At 34.7% G+C, this 24,451-nt stretch overlaps 2 protein-coding genes across 3 annotated transcripts in view; one reads left to right on the top strand and one right to left on the bottom strand.

Annotated features, from left to right (window-relative positions):
* The window catches only part of LOC128093133 (uncharacterized), a 356,259-nt gene extending 337,230 nt beyond the window's left edge, over positions 1-19,029 (bottom strand). Inside the window, exon 1 of the mRNA XM_052708947.1 lies at positions 17,301-19,029. Coding sequence (XP_052564907.1) covers positions 17,305-18,984 — 1,680 coding nt within the window. The 5' untranslated portion in view covers positions 18,985-19,029 and the 3' untranslated portion in view covers positions 17,301-17,304. The remainder of the gene's footprint in view (positions 1-17,300) is intronic.
* LOC120432281 (octopamine receptor Oamb) overlaps positions 1-24,451 on the top strand; it is a 97,728-nt gene that overhangs the window by 14,054 nt on the left and 59,223 nt on the right. The gene's annotated exons all lie outside the window — the stretch shown is intronic.

Raw genomic sequence — 24,451 nt, forward strand, 5'->3', positions numbered from 1 at the left:
GAAACATTTCGAAATTGGCTTCCCAGAACGAGTCTAGACAGCCCAGTTGTCACTAATCTAAAAGCCCACATTTCCCAGTAAATTATTACAGGCTCATGTCGTTTGACTTTGTTTCTTGTTCCTCGAAAATACAGCAAAAAAAATACCCTAAAAGAGTTTTAACGTGTTTTCCCCAGACGATTTCCTCGATGCTCGATTGAAGCGCCCAGCTGACGCACAAAAAAGACGAAAAAAAAGGTCACACTGGAAATAAACTCCGATTAGGTGTAGTGTGTTTCAAAATAGCTTCCGTCCTGATGGCGAAAAGTGAAGGATGAAAAAGGAGTCCCGCAAAAAAAAAATTGCTCTTTTCACTTTGAGAGTGTTTTTTATCGCGCCGAAAAGAAACAAGCTACTATTTTAAGGGGAGGGCTTTTGATGCTTTTCGATGGTTTCTTTCTTTCTATTTTTTTTTTTTTGGTCAATGTTGCTTTGCTGCTTTAACCGTGTAGTTTTGACAGTTAATTTTAAAAAATACCCATTTATGAGTGAATTAAATTTTCTTAAATTGTTAGTGTTGATTAAGTGTGTAATTTTGACAGTTAAAGATTGTTAACTACACGAGTATTCAAAGTACTCATTTGTGTAAGTTTTTTTTAATAAAGATTACCCAAACCAATTTTAGTGTGCAATTTTGACAGTTGAAACAATTGAAAGATTTTGTCAGTGTAGTTTTTGACAACTACACGGCTAAATAAAAATACTCATTAACTTATCCAATCATGCTTTAAAAAAATATTTTTAGTGAAAATAGCCAAACTAATTTTAGTGTGCAACTTTGACAGTAATGCCTCCCCAAACTATTTCCGTCACAATCGGCCCCAAAACTGTAAACAAGGATTATTATTGTGTGGCTTGTTGCGTTCGTTCCAAAAAAGGGGCCTCCCCGTGGGACTTTCCGCCAAGACAACAGCAGAAAGCTCACATGTTTCTTTACTTCATGTCGTAAAGGAGTTGACAGCCACGCAACCGACGACAAATTCGGGCGGTGCTTTTCATTACATTATACTCAAGTGTGTGTGTGTGACGCCAGACAGCTTTTGTCCGGAATGACAAATTGGAACGAGTTTCGGCTCGGTTTGAGCAGCTGCGACGACGACGAGATGGATAATAATTAGTCTTTTGGGGTTCTTTTGCTTAAGAGTGTAGAATTAAGGGGGTTTTGGTGAGCAAATTTTGCGACGGCAAGACGCAAGCATATGGATTGTGGTTTTAGTGGTTTTGCTTAAACGTGTAATGTGCGGAATTAACGACATTTTCACTTTGTTGCAGCTGCTACTTTTGTTGAAATGTTGAGTTTTATTGTTTTGAATTTGCTTAAATTGTTAAAAGTTTGTTCAAGTTGATGGAAGCTTGTTCAAGATTTATCAAGCTTTTGTAGATTGTTCAAGCTTTGAAAGCTAATCTAATCTAATCTAATCTAATCTAATCTAATCTAATCTAATCTAATCTAATCTAATCTAATCTAATCTAATCTAATCTAATCTAATCTAATCTAATCAGATCTAATCTAATCTAATCTAATCTAATCTAATCTAATCTAATCTAATCTAATCTAATCTAATCTAATCTAATCTAATCTAATCTAATCTAATCTAATCTAATCTAATCTAATCTAATCTAATCTAATCTAATCTAATCTAATCTAATCTAATCTAATCTAATCTAATCTAATCTAATCTAATCTAATCTAATCTAATCTAATCTAATCTAATCTAATCTAATCTAATCTAATCTAATCTAATCTAATCTAATCTAATCTAATCTAATCTAATCTAATCTAATCTAATCTAATCTAATCTAATCTAATCTAATCTAATCTAATCTAATCTAATCTAATCTAATCTAATCTAATCTAATCTAATCTAATCTAATCTAATCTAATCTAATCTAATCTAATCTAATCTAATCTAATCTAATCTAATCTAATCTAATCTAATCTAATCTAATCTAATCTAATCTAATCTAATCTAATCTAATCTAATCTAATCTAATCTAATCTAATCTAATCTAATCTAATCTAATCTAATCTAATCTAAACTAATCTAATCTAATCTAATCTAATCTAATCTAATCTAATCTAATCTAATCTAATCTAATCTAATCTAATCTAATCTAATCTAATCTAATCTTATCTAATCTAATCTAATCTAATCTAATCTAATCTAATCTAATCTATTCTAATCTAATCTAATCTAATCTAATCTAATCTAATCTAATCTAATCTAATCTAATCTAATCTAATCTAATCTAATCTAATCTAATCTAATCTAATCTAATCTAATCTAATCTAATCTAATCTAGTCTAATCTAATCTAATCTAATCTGATCCTATATAATTGAACACAGTTTAGATTAGATTAGAATTGAAAGCTCGTTCAAGGTTTGGAAGTTTATTTAAAAACTGGAATCTTGTTCTAGCTTAGGATTTTTTTAAGCTTCGAAAACTTGTTTACACCAGTTTTCGTAGATGGTTCAAGCTTAAGAAATTTGTTCAAGATTTTGGAAGTTTGTTCGAGCTTTTGAAGCTTGCATATGATGCTAAAGCTTGTTCAAGCTTTTGGAAGCTTGTTCAAGTTTTTGGAAGCTTGTTCAAGTTTTTGGAAACTTGATAAAACTTTGGAAAGCTTGTTCAAGTTTTGAAAGCTTGTTCAAGTTTTGAAAGCTTGTTAAAGCTTTTGGAAGCTTGTTCAAGCTTTGAAAGCTTTTGGAAGCTTTTTCAAGCTTTGAAAGCTTGTTTAAGCTTGTTGTAAGCTTGTTCATGCTTTGAAAGCTTGTTAGTGCTTTGAAAGCTTTCGAAGCTTGTTCATGTTTTGAAAGCTGGTTCTAACTTTGCGAGCTTGTTCAAGCTTTTGTTACCTTGTCCAATCTTTCTGAAGCTTATTATAGCTTTTGGAAACTTATTTGAACTGTTGGAAGCTTGTTCAAGCTTTGAATGGAAGCTTTTGGAAGCTTCCTGCTTGCTGAAGTTTGTGAAGCTTCGAAAGCTTTTTCTCTCGGAAGCTTGTTCAAGCTTTTGGAAACTTGTTAAAGCTTTGGAAAGTTTGCTCAAGTTTTGAAAGCTTGTTAAAGCTTTTGGAAGCTTGTTCAAGCTTTTGAAAGCTTATTTAAGCTGTGTAAGCTTGTTCATGCTTTGAATGCTTGTTAGAGCTTTGAAAGCTTTAGATTCATGTTTTGAAAGCTCGTACAAGCTTTGTGAGCTTGTTCAAGCTTTGTGAGCTTGTTCAAGCTTTGTGAGCTTGTTCAAGCTTTTGTAAGCTTGTTCAAGCTTTTGTAAGCTCGTTGAAGCTTTTGTGAGCTTGTTCAAGCTTTTTGAAGCTTATTATAGCTTTAAACATGTTTAAACTATTGGAAGCTTTTTCAAGGTTTGAAAGGAAGCTTTTGGAAACCCGTACAAGCTTTTGAAAGCTTGTTCAAGCTTTGAATGCTTGTTCAAGCTTTGAAAGTTTGTTTATGCTTTGGAAGCTTGTTCAAACTTTGGAAGCTGGTTCGAGCTTTGTATGCTTGCTGAAGATTTTGAAGCTTCGAACGCTTTTTCAAGCTTTTAACCTTGTTCAAGCCTTCGGAAGATTGATCAAGCTTTAGATAGCTTGTTCAAGCTTTTGGTAGCTTGTTCAAATTTGAAATCTTGTTCAAGCTCTGTAAGCTTGTTCAAGCTTTGTAAGCTTGTTCAAGCTTTGTAAGCTTGTTCAAGCTTTGTAAGCTTGTTCAAGCTTTGAATGCTTTTACGAGCTTTGAAAGCTTTTTCAAGCTTTGTAAACTTGTTCAAGCTTTTGGAAGCTGGTTCAAGCTTTGTAAGCCTGTTAAAATTTTGGATGTTAGTGTAAGTTTTAAAGATGGTGAAAGCTTTGAATGCTCGTGATTTTTTCGACCGCTCGTTTAAGCTATTTAAAGATTTTAAAGCTTATGCTATTATCGGAATACTTGTTTAAGCTTTAAAAAGTTCTAAACAAATGTTTGTTTAAGCATTTAGATTTTTATTCAAGCTTGAAGAACATTTTGAAAGAAAAAAATGTTGTGAAAGCTTTTAAAAGCTTTTTTCAAGTCTTCAGCTCTCCTCGATGATCCCATCGCAATTTAACTTGTTTTCCCTGTCTACGACACCCTGGCTTAGTCTGTAATTCTTCGCTTCTTTGCTCGCTTTACTCATTTCATTTCGCATAAATTTGTACCGAAACTCTTCCTCATCGTATTACCATCACTCTTCTCTCCTTTCGGAGGGCCCCACTCTTTCAAAACAAGCTTTCCCGTTTCTTTTCCAAAGTAATTTATTCCCGCCCTAATATGCAGCGAAAACTTTTTCCCAAGTGATTCCACCGTGCCGCCGGCAGCGAGCAAACAATTTTGGCTAAAATATCGCACCTAAATCGTTGTTTTTCCTCCCTCACCACACTGAGAAAAATTCTCACCCCACTCAAACGGGACAACCCTTCGTAAACTTTAAAGTCGTCTTTATTCTCGTTCTCCCCCTTGGGAGTCTTTGTATGCTAATAACAGGCGCGACTACACCAGAGATTTTTGTCACCAGATTACAAGCAGGAGGGAGACCAGAAAAAAGCAAGATGGCCGCCAAGTGGGTTTCCCCCTCCCTCCCCCACACTTAAGTCATGCTCGAGGGGGTGGTTTCTTAAGGATTCCGTTTTTTTTCGCTGCTTGACTCTCTCTCGCTCAGGTACAAGACCCCTCGAGACACGTGTCGTCGACGGCTGGAGTGCTGGCCAGGTCGCAGAAAAAGAAAGCTTGCGACACTGGTGCCTTAACCCCAATTGTTGGGTTTTGTGGAAAATGGGGGTAGGTTTTTTGTTTGAGTGTAGGTCGTAAACAATTACAACTTTGTGGCTTGTTAGTGCGAGGTGATGGTGGGGAAAATAAGCCTAATGAAGGCATTAAAGCTTGTGGAAAAGTTTTCTGTCTCCTTTAAAAAAAAGTTTGCTCAGATTGAATGGAAATGACGGTGAAACTTTTTTCAGTGTCTTTTTTGACGTTTAAGATTTGTACACACTCAATGCATTTAGCAAAATTTTGGGTTTGATTTAGTTCTAGCAAAACAATGTTAGGCAATGTAATAATTTGGCAAATGTAGAAGTGTAAACAAAGAGTCCATCCTGCTCGTTCCAAATGTAAACATCAACTATCGTGAGCAGGATAGACTGTTTGTTTATACTTCGCCATGTAGTTGGGCCACACTGTTTCGTTAGAGTTAACACTTGAGTTAAGAACAGTTGTTGTCTTACTGTTATCATAACAGAGTGATTTTTTCTGTGTGAAGAGTTTTTTTTTTGTTTTTTTTTTTTTGTTATTTGTCATTTGTCATTTGAGCAGTTCTCTAGGATTTCGGTCATTCGATTTTTTTGTATTTTTTAATCCGACTGAAACTTTTTTGGTGCCATTTTGCATCATTAGTTTGTCCATATAATTTTCCATACAAATTTGGCAGCTGTCCATACAAAAATGATGTATGAAAATTCTAAAATCTGTATCTTTTGAAGGAATTTTTTGATCGATTTGGTGTCTTCCGCAAAGTTGTAGGTATGGATACGGACTACACTGGAAAAAAATGATACACGGTAAAAAAAAAATTGGTGATTTTTTTATTTAACTTTTTATCACTAAAACTTGATTTGCAAAAAACACTATTTTAATTTTTTTTATTTTTTGATATGTTTTAGAGGACAACTTTTCAGAAATTTCCAGGTTGTGCAAAAGATCATTGACCGAGTTATGAATTTTTTTTTTTGATTTTTTCAAAAAATCGTCATTTCGGTCGCAATTTTTTTTTAATTTCATTTTTCGATGTAAAATCAAATTTGCAATCAAAAAGTACTTTATTGAAATTTTGATAAAGTGCACCGTTTTCAAGTTAAATCCATATTTGGTGATTTTTTTAAATAGTCGAAGTTTTTATTTTTTTTAAATTAGTGCACATGTTTGCCCACCTTTGAAAAAATATTTTTGAAAAGCTGAGAAAATTCTCTATATTTTGCTTCTTCGGACTTTGTTGATACGAACTTTAGTTGCTGAGATATTGCAATGCAAAGGTTTAAAAACTGGAAAATTGACCCAAACAGCCCACCATTTTTCAATGTCGATATCTCAGCAACTAATGGTCTGATTTTCAATGTTAAAATATGAAACATTTGTGAAATTTTCCGATCTTTTCGAAAACAATATTTTTAAAATTTTCAAATCAAAACTAACATTTTAAAAGGGCGTAATATTGAATGTTTGGCCCTTTTGAAATGTTAGTTTTGATTTGAAAATTTTGAATATATTGTTTTCGAAAAGATCGGAAAATTTCACAAATATTTCATATTTTAACATTGAAAATCGGACCATTAGTTGCTGAGATATCGACATTGAAAAATGGTGGGCTGTTTGGGTGAGACTTAGAAAACATCAATTTTCCTGTTTTTAAACCTTTGCATTGCAATATCTCAGCAACTAAAGGTCGTATCAACAAAATCCGAAGAAGCAAAATATGGAGAATTTTCTCCGCTTTTCAAAAATATTTTTTTCAAAGGTGGGCAAACATGTGCACAAATTTAAAAAAATGAAAAACTTCGACTATTTTCAAAAAAGTCCCCTAAATATTGATTTAACTTGAAAACGGTGCACTTTATCAAAATTTCACTAAAGTACTTTTTGATTGCAAATTTGATTTTACATCGAAAAATGAAGTTGAAAAAATTTTGCGACCAATATTTCGATTTTTTGAAAAAATCTGTATTGATTCAAAAATTCATAACTCGGTCAATGATTTTTTGCACAACCTGGAAATTTCTGAAAAGTTGGCATTTTATGTCCTCTAAAACATATAAAAAAAAAGATAGTGTTTTTTTGCAAATCATGTTTTAGTGATAAAAAGTTAAATAAAAAAATCACCAAATTGTTTTTTACCGTGTATCATTTTTTTCCAGTGTAGTCAATATCCATACCTACAACTTTGCCCAAGACACCAAATCGATCAAAAAATTCCTTCAAAAGATACAGATTTTAGAATTTTCATACATCTTTTTTGTATGGACAGCTGCCAAATACCGAAGGCACCAAAAAAGTTTCAGTCGGATTAAAAAATACAAAAAATAAAATTGAAGAAAAAAGACCGATTTCGTAGAGAATTACTCATTTGTCATTTGTCATTTGTCATTTGTCATTTGTCATTTGTCATTTGTCATTTGTCATTTGTCATTTGTCATTTGTCATTTGTCATTTGTCATTTGTCATTTGTCATTTGTCATTTGTCATTTGTCATTTGTCATTTGTCATTTGTTTTTTGTTTTTTGTTTTTTGTTTTTTGTTTTTTGTTTTTTGTTTTTTGTTTTTTGTTTTTTGTTTTTTGTTTTTTGTTTTTTGTTTTTTGTTTTTTGTTTTTTGTTTTTTGTTTTTTGTTTTTTGTTTTTTGTTTTTTGTTTTTTGTTTTTTGTTTTTTGTTTTTTGTTTTTTGTTTTTTGTTTTTTGTTTTTTGTTTTTTGTTTTTTGTTTTTTGTTTTTTGTTTTTTGTTTTTTGTTTTTTGTTTTTTGTTTTTTGTGTTTTGTTTTTTGTTTTTTGTTTTTTGTTTTTTGTTTTTTGTTTTTTGTTTTTTGTTTTTTGTTTTTTGTTTTTTGTTTTTTGTTTTTTGTTTTTTGTTTTTTGTTTTTTGTTTTTTGTTTTTTTGTTTTTTGTTTTTTGTTTTTTGTTTTTTGTTTTTTGTTTTTTGTTTTTTGTTTTTTGTTTTTTGTTTTTTGTTTTTTGTTTTTTGTTTTTTGTTTTTTGTTTTTTGTTTTTTGTTTTTTGTTTTTTTTTTGTTTTTTGTTTTTTGTTTTTTGTTTTTTGTTTTTTGTCATTCATATACTCATTCGTTCACTAACTCACTCAGAAAATGTCTTTGTTTAGGTCTCGATACAATTTAAACTGAAATCGATCGGCTTAATTTGCCACACTGAGAAAAAATACCATCTGTTATTAAATTATTCATGCACAATTAAATCAGATTGTCTTGTCATATTTTATTCATCAATATTCCTTCGATACAAATTAATCTAATGAAAAATCGATTAAAGACAGTTTGTCTTCAGTATTTTCTTTGTTTTCATTTCTGCAGACTTTGTTTTTAATTCAAAGAAATAAATTAAGTTTCTCTTCAACTTACCCTCCACCTTCCCCTCCATCTAACTCCGCCCAGCTATGGCCACAATATTTCCGCTATGATTTCTACTTATCATAATTACACTTTTGTGTTGCAACCATTCCATGGTGGACGACTTGCACATTCTCTCGGAGCCAAGCTTATCGCGCCGCCATTTGGGGCCATAAATGCGAACCGCGAACGAGGGAAAACTTTTCCATCTGCTTTGCCGTCCCTCCCTAACCTCAAAACCCCTCTCCTCTTCGGTTTCGAAGTGGTCAGCAAAAAAAAAAACTTGGAATGAGGTCTTCGCTGGAAACCTTAAAAGATTCCTGAAGGAAGCAGGATGGGGAGAAAAAAAACTGTTCCGGAATCGAAATGTATAATTTATTTTATGGCACCCGGGTTTCGCACTCTGGGATCCCTTCCCGGTCCCAGGGGGAAATGGCGACCGGGAAATATGTTGGGATTTTTCCTCCCCACCCCACCCTAGTTGGTGGCGGAATTAAAGCTGTTTTTTCCACCATTGGAGGGGACATTTCCAATGCGCAGTAAAGTTCAATTGAAAAGTGATCTCTTTTTTTTATCTGATTCGCACGGAGCGAATCGTGAAAGGCACGGTGAAATTTGTTTCAGTGTCGCGTTTGACGTTTCGGACTTGTGCACGCTTAAGGGGAATGCTGTAAAATTAGATTTAAAATTTGTTTAAAATTATTTGAAAATTGTTGTGATTATTGCAGCGAGATTTTTTTCAGTGTGGTAAATTTGACAGCTACACGCTGATTCTAATTGACTTTACTTTTAAGTAATTTTACCCAACAAAAATTGATTTATGTAAAACTAGAAATTCAGAGAGGTGATTTTTTTCAGTGTGACGAATTTTGACAGCTGCACGCATATTCGAAGTCAACATTTTTTCCAATATATTGTTACCCAACAAAAGTTTCGCAAAATTTGTGAGAAAAAAAGGTGCAGGTGGTTATGTTACACATGACCAGTATGACAAAGAACTTAGCAGAAAAGATTTTAAAATTAAACCATTTTGTTGAATTATGCGTCAGATAAAATCAAAACATTATTGGATTTATATTTTCGCTCAATTTCTCTTTATGCTCCATTGAAAAAAACATGATATTTCTATGGTTCGATGTTTGTCCCCCAATCGGAACAATCGTGAGGTAGCGGCCTTGTGATACCCATATTGCCAAAACTCATTGGTTCAATAGATGTCTCCCCGGGAAAACTTTCCTTTAGGGCACCGGCCACTGCAGCTAATGGCCAACTTTTTCTAAATTGCCATTTTCATTACCAATATCAAAAACCATGAAAATTGATACCCATATTGCCCAAAATCGTTTAGTTCGTTAAATGTCCACCCGGGACAACCTCCCTGAGGGCACCGGCCACTCCAGGGTGTGGCCAATACTGTCAAAATGGCCATTTTCATCACCAGTATCAAAATCCAAGAAGTTTGATACCCATGTTGTCCAGTCTCGTATGGCCTTTCATCGGAACACCCCTGAGGGTTCTGGCCACTCCGGGTCTTGTGGCCAGAATATTCCAGTGCTCTCAATTATTCTGGCTAGCCTGCCTCCTCCGCTTGGTCTGCTCCTAGCTCCAGGCTAGCTGCTTTTCGGCCAACTGCTTCTGGGCCTCCAGGCCATCTGCTTACAGGTCCAGGTTATTTTTTACTCCCCGACGTCCAACGATAGAATGATTTCCCAGGGTTAACCGAGCGGGGTTATATTGGCTTAGAATGGAGACGGATGCCCCGCCCCTTTGCGCCGGTTATCCCATTCCTACGTCATTCGCATTTTGATGCACTGGTGGGGATGGGAAGTCGTAAAGGCAGCATTTTTGCCAGTTTTATTCATTCCATCGTCATCGTTCGAACCGGCAACATCGTAGCAGCAGCAGCAGCAGCAGCGGAAAAAAACAACGCCTGGAGGAAATCAAGAGCAGTCTATTCACGCCAGGTTACACATGACGCCATTTTGGATTTTTCCGGCGCCAATATTTAGAGAATAATTAGTGCTATTTAGTGCTCCAGAGGCAGATTTAGTGCTCTTCAAATTTCCATACAAACTCCCATACAAAATATTGACACTCACGCCAGGTTACACATGCCGCCATTTTGGATTTTTTTGGGGTCAAAATTTAGAGAAAAATTAGTGCTATTTAGTGCTCTAAGGGCAGATTTAGTGCTCTTCAAATTTCCATACAAACTCCCATACAAAATATTGACACTCACGCCAGGTTACACATGCCGCCATTTTGGATTTTTTTGAGGTCAAAATTTAGAGAAAAATTAGTGCTATTTAGTGCTCCAAGGGCAGATTTAGTGCTCTTCAAATTTCCATACAAACTCCCATACAAAATATTGACACTCACGCCAGGTTACACATGCCGCCATTTTGGATTTTTTTGGGGTCAATATTTAGAGAATAATTAGTGCTATTTAGTGCTCCAAGGGCAGATTTAGTGCTCTTCAAATTTCCATACAAACTCCCATACAAAATATTGACACTCACGCCAGGTTACACATGCCGCCATTTTGGATTTTTTTGGGCCATTTTAATTTGTTTTGGGTAAAAATTTAGAGAAAAATAAGTGCTATTTAGTGCTCCAAGGGCAGATTTAGTGCTCTACAAATTTCCATACAAACTACCATACAAAATTTTGACACTTACGCCAGGTTACACATGCCGCCATTTTGGATTTTTTGAGGTCAGAATTTAAAGAAAAAATAGTGCTATTTAGTGCTCCAAGGGCAGATTAAGTGCTCTTAAAATTTCCATACAAACTCCCATACAAAATATTGACACTTACGCCAGGTTACACATGCCGCCATTTTTAATTTTTTTTGGGTAAAAATTTAGAGAAAAATAAGTGCTATTAAATGCTCCAAGGGCAGATTAAGTGCTCCTCAAATTTCCATACAAACTCCCATACAAAATATTGACACTTACGCCAGGTTACACATGCCGCCATTTTGGATTTTTTTGGGGTCAAAATTTAGAGAATAATTAGTGCTATTTAGTGCACCAAGGGCAGATTAAGTGCTCTTCAAATTTCCATACAAACTCCCATACAAAATATTGACACTTACGCCAGGTTACACATGCCGCCATTTTGGATTTTTTGAGGTCAGAATTTAAAGAAAAAATAGTGCTATTTAGTACTCCAAGGGCAGATTTAGTGCTGTTCAAATTTCCATACAAACTCCCATACAAAATATTGACACTCACGCCAGGTTACACATGCCGCCATTTTGGATTTTTTGAGGTCAGAATTTAGAGAAAAAATAGTGCTATTTAGTGCTCCAAGGGCAGATTTAGTGCTCTACAAATTTCCATACAAACTACCATACAAAATTTTGACTGGGTTACACATGGCATCATTTTGAATTTATTGGGATCAAAATTTAGAGAAAAAAGAGATCTATTGAGTGCTCCAAAGCAGAATAAGTGCTCTTCAATTTTCCTTACAAACTTCATGATAAATTTCTAAATAAAGTTTTATTTGGAAACTTTTAATTAGTTTCAATAAACAAAACCCGATTTAATATCACCAGAGGTGAAATAGAGCCTTTCTTACAAAATGATGAAACTCCGAGAAATATATTGGTGCAACTATTTTTTCAAAAACATAATGATACCATCCAGTGAGAATTTTACCTAAAGCTTCGAATCTTTTAAGGCTAAACCTCAAATGCCATTTTTTTTAATTTCAGAAGTACATTATTTGTCGCAAGACATTTAAATTTAATTAAGAAAAACATATTGGATTGACATTATTAGAAAAAAATAAAGGGTACTCAGTCTATAATGTTAGTCTATGATTAACTTAAAAAAATATGTATCGCTATTGCACTTTGTCGATCAATTATGAGAAGCCAGAAAGAACACGTTCACGCGCAGCGTAAAACGCGCAAGCGTAAAAGCGCTGGCGTTGAAGCTTCGACTTGACGACTTGTCGAGCTTTCGAGCGAGAACGAGCCGGGACTTCGAATTTGATGTTCAGTATATGATTTTGTATAAATCCAAAAATTTAATAGGAAAAAATAGGGTAAAAATAAGACGAAAAACACTAAAATCGCTATATCTCTGGAAATACATTTTGGAAAAGCTTCAAATTTTGGGCCCAAACAGTTTATGGCGCATGTTTTCGAATGGCTTTTTGTTTGAAACTTTAAATTTGATAGTGTTATCTTGTAAAATAGTCCAAAAAATACCTCTAAAAATGGCTTTGACCACATTTACTGGTCGAAAATTGTGAATCGAAAAATAAAATGTTCGTCTTCGACCCCACGGCTACAGATCTGGCTTTTAAAAATTGTGGGTTTTACGAGCGGTTTTCCAGTGATGGAAGACACAAATTTTTAAGAGCGGATACAGACATCGGCCATGTATTTCAGAAAAAGAGCTCTCAAAAATCAGACTTTGAGTTCCGGGTTTCGGGCCAAAATTCAATCGAAAGAGCGCATCTAAACCTTCAATTTAGTATTAGGATTTTTTCCTGGGACGAATCCTCGCCGTGCACGATTTTTTTTAGATTTCTGAAAAAAGCGTTTTTCCAAAAGCAAACCTTGAACCTTTCTTTTGTAAGAAAGGCAAAAAACAATAATATTCAATAGCAGGTGATGAGCTGCAGGCATGCAATTCCAAATATACTTTGATTATGAACAAAATTAATATTTTTTTAACTAGTATGCATTAGTGCTCTGGCTGGTGATAAGCAATAGACATGAAATTGAAAATATACTTTGATAATAAACAATATTAATGATTTTTCAACTTGTATTAATTAGTGCTCTGGCTGATGATGAGCAATAGACATGAATTTGAAAATATACTTTGATAATAACCAATATTAACGATTTTTCAACCTGTAGTGCTCTGGCTGATTATGAGCAATAGACAGAAAATTGAAAATATACTTTAATTATGACCTAAATTAATGATTTTTCAACTTGTATGAATTAGCGCTCTGGCTGGTGATGAGCAATAGACATGAATTTTAAAATATACTTTGATAATAACCAGTATTAATGATTTTTCAACTTGTATGAATTAGTGCTCTGACTGGTGATGAGCAATAGACAGAAAATTGAAAATATACTTTAATTATGACCTAAATTAATGATTTTTCAACTTGTATGAATTAGTGCTCTAGCTGGTGATGAGCAATAGACATGAATTTGAAAATATACTTTGATAATAAACAATATTAATGATTTTTCAACTTGTATTAATTACTGCTCTGGCTGATGATGAGCAATAGACAGAAAATTGAAAATATACTTTAATTATGACCTAAATTAATGATTTTTCGACTTGTATGAATTAGCGCTCTGGCTGGTGATGAGCAATAGACATGAATTTGAAAATATACTTTGATAATAACCAGTATTGATGATTTTTCAACTTGTATGAATTAGTGCTCTAGCTGGTGATGAGCAATAGACATGAATTTGAAAATATACTTTGATAATAACCAATATTAACGATTTTTCAACCTGTATGAATTAGTGCTCTGGCTGGTGATGAGCAATAGACAGAAAATTGAAAATATACTTTAATTATGACCTAAATTAATGATTTTTCAACTTGTATGAATTAGTGCTCTGGCTGGTGATGAGCAATAGACTTGAATTTGAAAATATACTTTGATAATAACCAATATTAACGATTTTTCAACCTGTATGACTTAGTGCTCTGGCTGATTATGAGCAATAGACAGAAAATTGAAAATATACTTTAATTATGACCTAAATTAATGATTTTTCAACTTGTATGAATTAGTGCTCTGGCTGGTTATGAGCAATAGACAGAAAATTGAAAATATACTTTAATTATGACCTAAATTAACTACGCATACACCTTTTTTGCCATTTGACCAATATGATTTAAATTTTCGTGACGTTGCAACGCAAACTTAAACCTGTTGTAACTTTGGATCTAGACAACTAATTTAGTCGCTCTAGGTTGCATTTGAAAGCTCTTTCTAAGTACAAAGAGCATCCGAATTATCAAAATGATTGAATGTTTAGTTTTCTTTTGTCATAAACAACTGTTCCTTTTTCGTGACGTTGCAACGCAATAAAATGGTAAACTTACACTAGTTTGAAGAAATACTTAACTTATGATAAACTGCAGATCCATGACATTTTCGTTTAGTACATCTAAAAACCTACAAAATGCTATAAAAAGGATAATTTTTGGATTTTATTTCGCTGAAAACTAGGAGTTTTCAGAAAAATTTTTTAAAACGATGATTTTATCACGAATTGATGCATAACTTAACCAACCTGTACATAATGATATTCAAAAGATCAATTAATGAAAACCATGATTTTTGAAGCTTCAAGTAGTCTAGAATCGAGTAAAAATATCCAAATAGGTCATATACGCTTTTCAAAATTTCATCCTAAGGTGTACATTGCCGGAGAATGTGTCAGTATATTTTCAAATTCAAGTCTATTGCTCATCACCAGCCAGAGCAATAATTGATACAAGTTGAAAAATCATAATTAAAGTATATTTTCTGTCTATTGCTCATCACCAGCCAGAGCACTAATTAATACAAGTTGAAAAATCATTAATATTGGTTATTATAAAAGTATATTTTCAAATTCAAGTCTATTGCTCATCACCAGCCAGAGCACTAATTCATACAAGTTGAAAAATCATTAATATTGTTTATTATCAAAGTCCTCCATTTCAAGTCAGCAGTAGCCGAACACATCATCAAGGAGAAACATAACATCACAACTAGCGACGCGGTCATCTTAAGACACATCACGAACCCATCGAAGCTTGCTGTCGCCGAAAGTTTGGAAATCTTCAAGGCAGGCAACAAACGTTTACTCAACAAGGATTCAGGTAACGGCTCAACGTGGCTGTTACCTATACAGGCACCAAAGAAGAACAAGGAGGTAGTACCTACAGTAACTACAAATACGGATACACCAGCGATGAACCTTCAGTCGAGAACAAAACACTGATGAAGTCTGCAAGTAGTAGACGAAATACGTATCTGTCAAGATATTAAAAATATATAGCGGAATTAAAAGGAACAACTCGTCTCTTTGTATTCATAGTAATGCATTCTGCTAAAACGCTCAACCAAACCACAATATTTTCAAATTCATGTCTATTGCTCATCACCAGCCAGAGCACTAATTCATACAAGTTGAAAAATCATTAATACTGGTTATTATCAAAGTATATTTTCAAATTCATGTCTACTGCTCATCACCATCCAGAGCACTAATTAATACAAGTTGAAAAATCATTAATTTAGGTCATAATTAAAGTATATTTTCAATTTTCTGTCTATTGCTCATCACCAGCCAGAGCACTAATTCATACAAGTTGAAAAATCATTAATATTGTTTATTATCAAAGTATATTTTCAAATTCATGTCTATTGCTCATCACCATCCAGGGCACTAATTAATACAAGTTGAAAAATCATTAATATTGTTTATTATCAAAGTATATTTTCAAATTCATGTCTATTGCTCATCACCAGCCAGAGCGCTTATTCATACAAGTTGAAAAATCATTAATTTAGGTCATAATTAAAGTATATTTTCAATTTTCTGTCTATTGCTCATCACCAGCCAGAGCACTAATTCATACAAGTTGAAAAATCATTAATATTGTTTATTATCAAAGTATATTTTCAAATTCATGTCTATTGCTCATCACCAGCCAGAGCGCTAATTCATACAAGTTGAAAAATCATTAATTTAGGTCATAATTAAAGTATATTTTCAATTTTCTGTCTATTGCTCATCACCAGCCAGAGCACTAATTCATACAGGTTGAAAAATCGTTAATATTGGTTATTATCAAAGTATATTTTCAAATTCATGTCTATTGCTCATCACCAGCTAGAGCACTAATTCATACAAGTTGAAAAATCATTAATTTAGGTCATAATTAAAGTATATTTTCAATTTTCTGTCTATTGCTCATCACCAGTCAGAGCACTAATTCATACAAGTTGAAAAATCAGGCTTCACTGAACACCAAGATCTGGTGCGCCGTGGTGCGGTTTTCGTGTCACTCTAGAAACCAAACCGAGCTGTTTGTTGTCACACCATAGCAACTGTACCGAAAGCACCTTGGTACACCACCGGTGCACCCAAACTGTATACCAAGGATGCAACTCAACATATGGTTGATCCAAGTAAACCGGAGGCGACATTGTTTTGATTGAGGTTTGCCAGCCATCATTCACAACTTCGGGATGGCGTGGCGGTTGTTGTCTCCGTCTTTTTACCACGAGGTTCCTGGTTCAATCCTGGGTACAAATATTTTTGAGGATTTTTTTTTTCAATATTTGCTGTCAAAATTACTGATTATATACATTTTTTAAGTAACTTCTTCGAACCTGCGACGCTTTAGTCAAAGAGTTAGAAAATTGAATGGATTTTTGTAGTGGAATAGAGAAAACATTCCATATTATGCAGGCAGGTTTAAGTGAAAATGCCTATTTCAGGGTTATATGCACGAGAAGTTAAAGTTTATATTTCATGACACTACGAAATTCTATTCCTAACGAACTATTCTAAACAAATAAAAAACATTCAAAAAATAAAATAATAACTGTCGAGATTCGAACCAAGAACCTTTAAAATACTAAAGCACTGCCTTTGACAACCACACCATTAAGAACTGTTGAGTTCAGTTGGCTTGCAAGGCATCAAGAGTTCCAAACTTCTCCCGTGTGGTAGGCGCAGAAACCATGTCAGTTTTGTGTACCCGATCCACACCGCCGTCACACCAAACTTCGGTTTGGTGCACCGATCAAGCTACCGAGTTGTGTCGGGTTTTGGGTCGTGACGAGAAATGGTGCGCATAGAAAAACCGGTATCATAGCAAACCGTTGTCGCACCCGTCAAAAGGTAAGTCTGTGAAAAATCATTAATACTGGTTATTATCAAAGTATATTTTAAAATTCATGTCTATTGCTCATCACCAGCCAGAGCGCTAATTCATACAAGTTGAAAAATCATTAATTTAGGTCATAATTAAAGTATATTTTCAATTTTCTGTCTATTGCTCATCATCAGCCAGAGCACTAATTAATACAAGTTGAAAAATCATTAATATTGTTTATTACTTACTTTACTTTATCAGCAACAGGTCTATCGACCCAACGCTGAACTAATCGAAGATTTCCAGGATGCTCGATCTTGGGCCGCTCGTCTCCAGTCGCCTACAATGTTGGCCGCTCTTGCATCTTCGTCGACTGCACACAGCCAACGCGTACGAGGCCTTCCACGAAGCCGACGACCGCGTCCAGGTTCGCTGCTGAATATCGTTTTAGCCGCCCGCTCGTCCGACATTCTGGCTACATGTCCAGCCCACTTCAGCCTGTCGTGCTTGATGACTTTTACGATATCAGCATGTTTGTAGTCTTGGTACAACTCGAAATTCATGCGCCTGCGCCACCGGTCTCCTACTTGCTTGCCGCCGAAGATAGAACGCAGGATTCTCCGCTCAAAGACCCCAAGTGCTCTCTGGTCAGCCTCCTTTAGCGTCCACGACTCGTGACCGTAAAGAGCTACAGGGAGTATCAAGGTCCTGTACAGCGTGATTTTCGTAGGCGTCCTTAGGCTGCGGGACCTTAGCTGGCTACGAAGACCGTAGAAGGCCCTGTTTGCAGCACTAATCCGCCGTTTCACTTCGCAGCTCACTTCGTTGTCGCACGTCACGAGTGTACCAAGATATACAAATTCATCCACCACCTCATATCTTTCTCCATCTATTTCCACCTCCGAAACACCATCACCTGCACTGCCACGCGCTCTGCCAGCAACCAGATACTTGGTCTTGGCAGTGTTGATGGTCAGTCCGATCTTCGCAGCTTCCCGCTTGAAAGGGACGAACGCCTCCTCCACTGAACGACGGTCGATACCAATGATGTCGATGTCGTCAGCGTATCTCAGCAGCATGTGCGATTTAGTGATGAGTGTTCCGTTTCTTTGCACGCCTGCCCTTCGAGCAGCACCTTCCAACGCTATGATGAACAGTAAGTTCGAGAGAGCATCGCCCTGCTTCAATCCATCCAACGTAACGAAAGCTTCAGATGTCTCGTTAGCTATTCGCACGCTTGATTTTGCTCCGTCGAGCGTTGCACGAATCAGTCTTATAAGCTTTGCCGGAAAGCCGTGTTCTAGCATAATCTTCCAAAGTTCGTTTCTTTTGACTGAATCGTACGCCGCCTTGAAGTCGATGAACAAATGGTGTGTTTGCAGGTTGTACTCCCGGAACTTGTCGAGGATTTGTCGCAGAGTGAACATCTGGTCCGTCGTTGACCGACCCGCTCGAAAACCGCACTGGTATTCGCCGACAAAGGTCTCGGTCATCGGTCTCAGCTTGCTCCACAGGATGCGGGAGAGTACTTTGTACGCTGCGTTGAGGATTGTGATGCCTCGATAGTTGGCACAATCGAGTCTTTGCCCTTTCTTGTAGATTGGGGTGACGAGCCCGTCTAACCAGTCGGTCGGAAGCTGTTCTTCGCACCAAATGCGTAGGATGATTTGGTGCAGAATCTCGGTCATCCGCGTACTCCCGTGCTTGAAAAGTTCGGCCGGAAGTCCGTCCTTTCCCGCGGATTTCCCGTTCTTGAGCTCTTTAACAGCCTTAGCTACTTCCTCCAACGTAGGCGGGTCCACAGCTTTTCCATCTTCCTCAACGTGTATCCTGTCCTCGACGATTCCCTCTCGTGTCTCACCGTTCAACAGCTGCTGGAAGTGCTCCTTCCACCTAGCCGCCACCGCAGTCTTGTCTGTCAACAGGTTGCCTTCCGTGTCGTTGCACATCACAGGGGAAGGCGTGGTTTTCCTTCTTACACCGTTGACAGTTGCGTAAAAATATTGTTTATTATCAAAGTATATTTTCAAATTCATGTCTATTGCTCATCACCAGCTAGAGCACTAATTCATACAAGTTGAAAAATCATTAATTTAGGTCATAATTAAAGTATATTTTCAATTTTCTGTCTATTGCTCATCACCAGTCAGAGCACTAATTCATACAAGTTGAAAAATCATTGATACTGGTTATTATCAAAGTATATTTTCAAATTCATGTCTATTGCTCATCACCAGCCAGAGCGCTAATTCATACAAGTCGAAAAATCATTAATTTAGGTCATAATTAAAGTATATTTTCAATTTTCTGTCTATTGCTCATCATCAGCCAGAGCACTAATTAATACAAGTTGAAAAATCATTAATATTGTTTATTATCAAAGTATATTTTCAAATTCATGTCTATTGCTCATCACCAGCTAGAGCACTAAATCATACAAGTTGAAAAATCATTAATTTAGGTCATAATTGAAGTATATTTTCAATTTTCTGTCTATTGCTCATCACCAGTCAGAGCACTAATTCATACAAGTTGAAAAATCATTAATACTGGTTATTATCAAAGTATATTTTCAAATTCATGTCTATTGCTCATCACCAGCCAGAGCGCTAATTCATACAAGTTGAAAAATCATTAATTTAAGTCATAATTAAAGTATATTTTCAATTTTCTGTCTATTGCTCATCATCAGCCAGAGCACTAATTAATACAAGTTGAAAAATCATTAATATTGTTTATTATCAAAGTATATTTTCAAATTCATGTCTATTGCTCATCACCAGCCAGAGCGCTGATTCATACAAGTTGAAAAATCATTAATTTAGGTCATAATTAAAGTATATTTTCAATTTTCTGTCTATTGCTCATCACCAGCCAGAGCACTAATTCATACAGGTTGAAAAATCGTTAATATTGGTTATTATCAAAGTATATTTTCAAATTCATGTCTATTGCTCATCACCAGCTAGAGCACTAATTCATACAAGTTGAAAAATCATTAATTTAGGTCATAATTAAAGTATATTTTCAATTTTCTGTCTATTGCTCATCACCAGTCAGAGCACTAATTCATACAAGTTGAAAAATCATCAATACTGGTTATTATCAAAGTATATTTTCAAATTCATGTCTATTGCTCATCACCAGCCAGAGCGCTAATTCATACAAGTCGAAAAATCATTAATTTAGGTCATAATTAAAGTATATTTTCAATTTTCTGTCTATTGCTCATCATCAGCCAGAGCACTAATTAATACAAGTTGAAAAATCATTAATATTGTTTATTATCAAAGTATATTTTCAAATTCATGTCTATTGCTCATCACCAGCTAGAGCACTAAATCATACAAGTTGAAAAATCATTAATTTAGGTCATAATTAAAGTATATTTTCAATTTTCTGTCTATTGCTCATCACCAGTCAGAGCACTAATTCATACAAGTTGAAAAATCATTAATACTGGTTATTATCAAAGTATATTTTCAAATTCATGTCTATTGCTCATCACCAGCCAGAGCGCTCATTCATACAAGTTGAAAAATCATTAATTTAAGTCATAATTAAAGTATATTTTCAATTTTCTGTCTATTGCTCATCATCAGCCAGAGCACTAATTAATACAAGTTGAAAAATCATTAATATTGTTTATTATCAAAGTATATTTTCAAATTCATGTCTATTGCTCATCACCAGCCAGAGCGCTGATTCATACAAGTTGAAAAATCATTAATTTAGGTCATAATTAAAGTATATTTTCAATTTTCTGTCTATTGCTCATCATCAGCCAGAGCACTAATTAATACAAGTTGAAAAATCATTAATATTGTTTATTATCAAAGTATATTTTCAAATTCATGTCTATTGCTCATCACCAGCCAGAGCGCTGATTCATACAAGTTGAAAAATCATTAATTTAGGTCATAATTAAAGTATATTTTCAATTTTCTGTCTATTGCTCATCACCAGCCAGAGCACTAATTCATACAGGTTGAAAAATCGTTAATATTGGTTATTATCAAAGTATATTTTCAAATTCATGTCTATTGCTCATCACCAGCTAGAGCACTAATTCATACAAGTTGAAAAATCATTAATTTAGGTCATAATTAAAGTATATTTTCAATTTTCTGTCTATTGCTCATCACCAGTCAGAGCACTAATTCATACAAGTTGAAAAATCATTAATACTGGTTATTATCAAAGTATATTTTAAAATTCATGTCTATTGCTCATCACCAGCCAGAGCGCTAATTCATACAAGTTGAAAAATCATTAATTTAGGTCATAATTAAAGTATATTTTCTATTTTCTGTCTATTGCTCATCACCAGCCAGATCACTAATTCATACAGGTTGAAAAATCGTTAATATTGGTTATTATCAAAGTATATTTTCAAATTCATGTCTATTGCTCATCACCAGCTAGAGCACTAATTCATACAAGTTGAAAAATCATTAATTTAGGTCATAATTAAAGTAAATTTTCAATTTTCTGTCTATTGCTCATCACCAGTCAGAGCACTAATTCATACAAGTTGAAAAATCATTAATACTGGTTATTATCAAAGTATATTTTCAAATTCATGTCTATTGCTCATCACCAGCCAGAGCGCTAATTTATACAAGTTGAAAAATCATTAATTTAGGTCATAATTAAAGTATATTTTCAATTTTCTGTCTATTGCTCATCACCAGCCAGAGCACTAATTCATACAGGTTGAAAAATCGTTAATATTGGTTATTATCAAAGTATATTTTCAAATTCATGTCTATTGCTCATCACCAGCTAGAGCACTAATTCATACAAGTTGAAAAATCATTAATTTAGGTCATAATTAAAGTATATTTTCAATTTTCTGTCTATTGCTCATCACCAGTCAGAGCACTAATTCATACAAGTTGAAAAATCATTAATACTGGTTATTATCAAAGTATATTTTCAAATTCATGTCTATTGCTCATCACCAGCCAGAGCGCTAATTCATACAAGTTGAAAAATCATTAATTTAGGTCATAATTAAAGTATATTTTCAATTTTCTGTCTATTGCTCATCACCAGCCAGAGCACTAATTCATACAAGTTGAAAAATCATTAATATTGTTTATTATCAAAGTATATTTTCAATTTCATGTCTATTGCTTATCACCAGCCAGAGCACTAATGCCTACTAGTTAAAAAAATATTAATTTTGTTCATAATCAAAGTATATTTGGAATTGCATGCCTGCAGCTCATCACCTGCTATTGAATATTATTGTTTTTTTGTTTATTGAAACTAATTAAAAGTTTCCAAATAAAACTTTATTTAGAAATTTATCATGAAGTTTGTAAGGAAAATTTAAGAGCACTTATTCTGCTTTGGAGCACTCAATAGATCTCTTTTTTCTCTAAATTTTGATCCCAATAAATTCAAAATGATGCCATGTGTAACCCAGTCAAAATTTTGTATGGTAGTTTGTATGGAAATTTGTAGAGCACTAAATCTGCCCTTGGAGCACTAAATAGCACTATTTTTTCTCTAAATTCTGACCTAAAAAAATCCAAAATGGCGGCATGTGTAACCTGGCGTGAGTGTCAATATTTTGTATGGGAGTTTGTATGGAAATTTTAAGAGCACTTAATCTGCCCTTGGAGCACTTAATAGCACTATTTTTTCTTTAAATTCTGACCTCAAAAAATCCAAAATGGCGGCATGTGTAACCTGGCGTGAGTGTCAATATTTGGTATGGGAGTTTGTATGGAAATTTGAAGAGCACTTAATCTGCCCTTGGAGCACTTAATAGCACTTATTTTTCTCTAAATTTTTACCCAAAAAAAATTAAAATGGCCCAAAAAAATCCAAAATGGCTGCATGTGTAACTAGGCGTGAGTGTCAATATTTTGTATGGGAGTTTGTATGGAAATTTGAATAGCACTAAATCTGGCCTTGAAGCACTAAATAGCACTAATTATTCTCTAAATATTGGCGCCGGAAAAATCCAAAATGGCGGCATGTGTAACTTGGCGTGAGTGTCAATATTTTGTATGGGAGTTTGTATGGAAATTTGAAGAGCACTAAATCTGCCCTTGGAGCACTAAATAGCACTAATTTTTCTCTAAATTTTGACCCCAAAAAAAATCCAAAATGGCGGCATGTGTAACCTGGCGTGAGTGTCAATATTTTGTATGGAAGTTTGTATGGAAATTTGAAGAGCACTAAATCTGCCCTTGGAGCACTAAATAGCACTAATTATTCTCTAAATATTGGCGCCGGAAAAATCCAAAATGGCGGCATGTGTAACCTGGCGTGAGTGTCAGTATTTTGTATGGGAGTTTGTATGGAAATTTGAAGAGCACTAAATCTGCCCTTGGAGCACTAAATAGCACTATTTTTTCTCTAAATTTTGACCCCAAAAAAATCCAAAATGGCGGCATGTGTAACCTGGCGTGAGTGTCAATATTTTGTATGGGAGTTTGTATGGAAATTTGAAGAGCACTAAATCTGCCCTTGGAGCACTAAATAGCACTAATTATTCTCTAAATATTGGCACCGGAAAAATCCAAAATGGCGTCATGTGTAACCTGGCGTGAATAGACTATCAAGAGCAAGCTCCGAGAAGAAGAAACACGCCAGCGTGTGCGTGAAATTGCTGCCAAAATGACGTCGAAGGAGAAAAACAAGGCCTACTTGGATGGACGATCGAGAAGATGGCCACAAGAATCAACTTCTGCTGCAATTTAACAAAATGGCGCTTTTCAGGGCCAACGAAAAATTCACGAAAGAGTTATTGTTTCAAATCATTCATGCACTGCTTTTGGTGCTTTTGACGCTTGGCGTAGAAATTAATTTTAAAATATTTCCCCCCAAATTTTCATCAAAATAAAACCCCAGGAAAGGATCATTTCCGTGAAGGATTTAATTGGCTGCCAGAAATCCATGGCCAACGTGAGTGTTCCGGATTGACACCAAACAAAAAACCAGAAAAAGATTTTTTCAAGTCTTACGAAATCTCACGAAAGAGTAATTCTTTTCAAATTTTAAAATTTCATTTCGCCTCATTTGAGCAATTCAATAAATAATTTATTTTCACAGCGAAAATTTTCTCAAAGAGCAGCAGACCACCATTTTGTTTTGAGTGTTGCTCTTGCAAAGCAAAAATACTCATATTGCCAAAACTCGTTAATGTTCCGTTAATGTCTCCCGGGAAACTGGCCACCACTTTCAAAATTACCATTATCATTTCCAATATTAAAAACTATGAGTTTTTATACCCATATTGCCTACAATCGCATGATTCGGAAAATGTCCACCCGGGACAACCTTCCTGAGGGCACCGGCCAGATTGTGGGCAATACTGTCAAAATGGCCATTTAATTACCAGTACCAAAAACCAAGAAGTTTGATACCCATATTGCCCAAAATCGTATGGTTCGGTAA

Source organism: Culex pipiens, chromosome 1 (assembly GCF_016801865.2).
Source record: "Culex pipiens pallens isolate TS chromosome 1, TS_CPP_V2, whole genome shotgun sequence".
Lineage (NCBI taxonomy): Eukaryota > Metazoa > Arthropoda > Insecta > Diptera > Culicidae > Culex > Culex pipiens.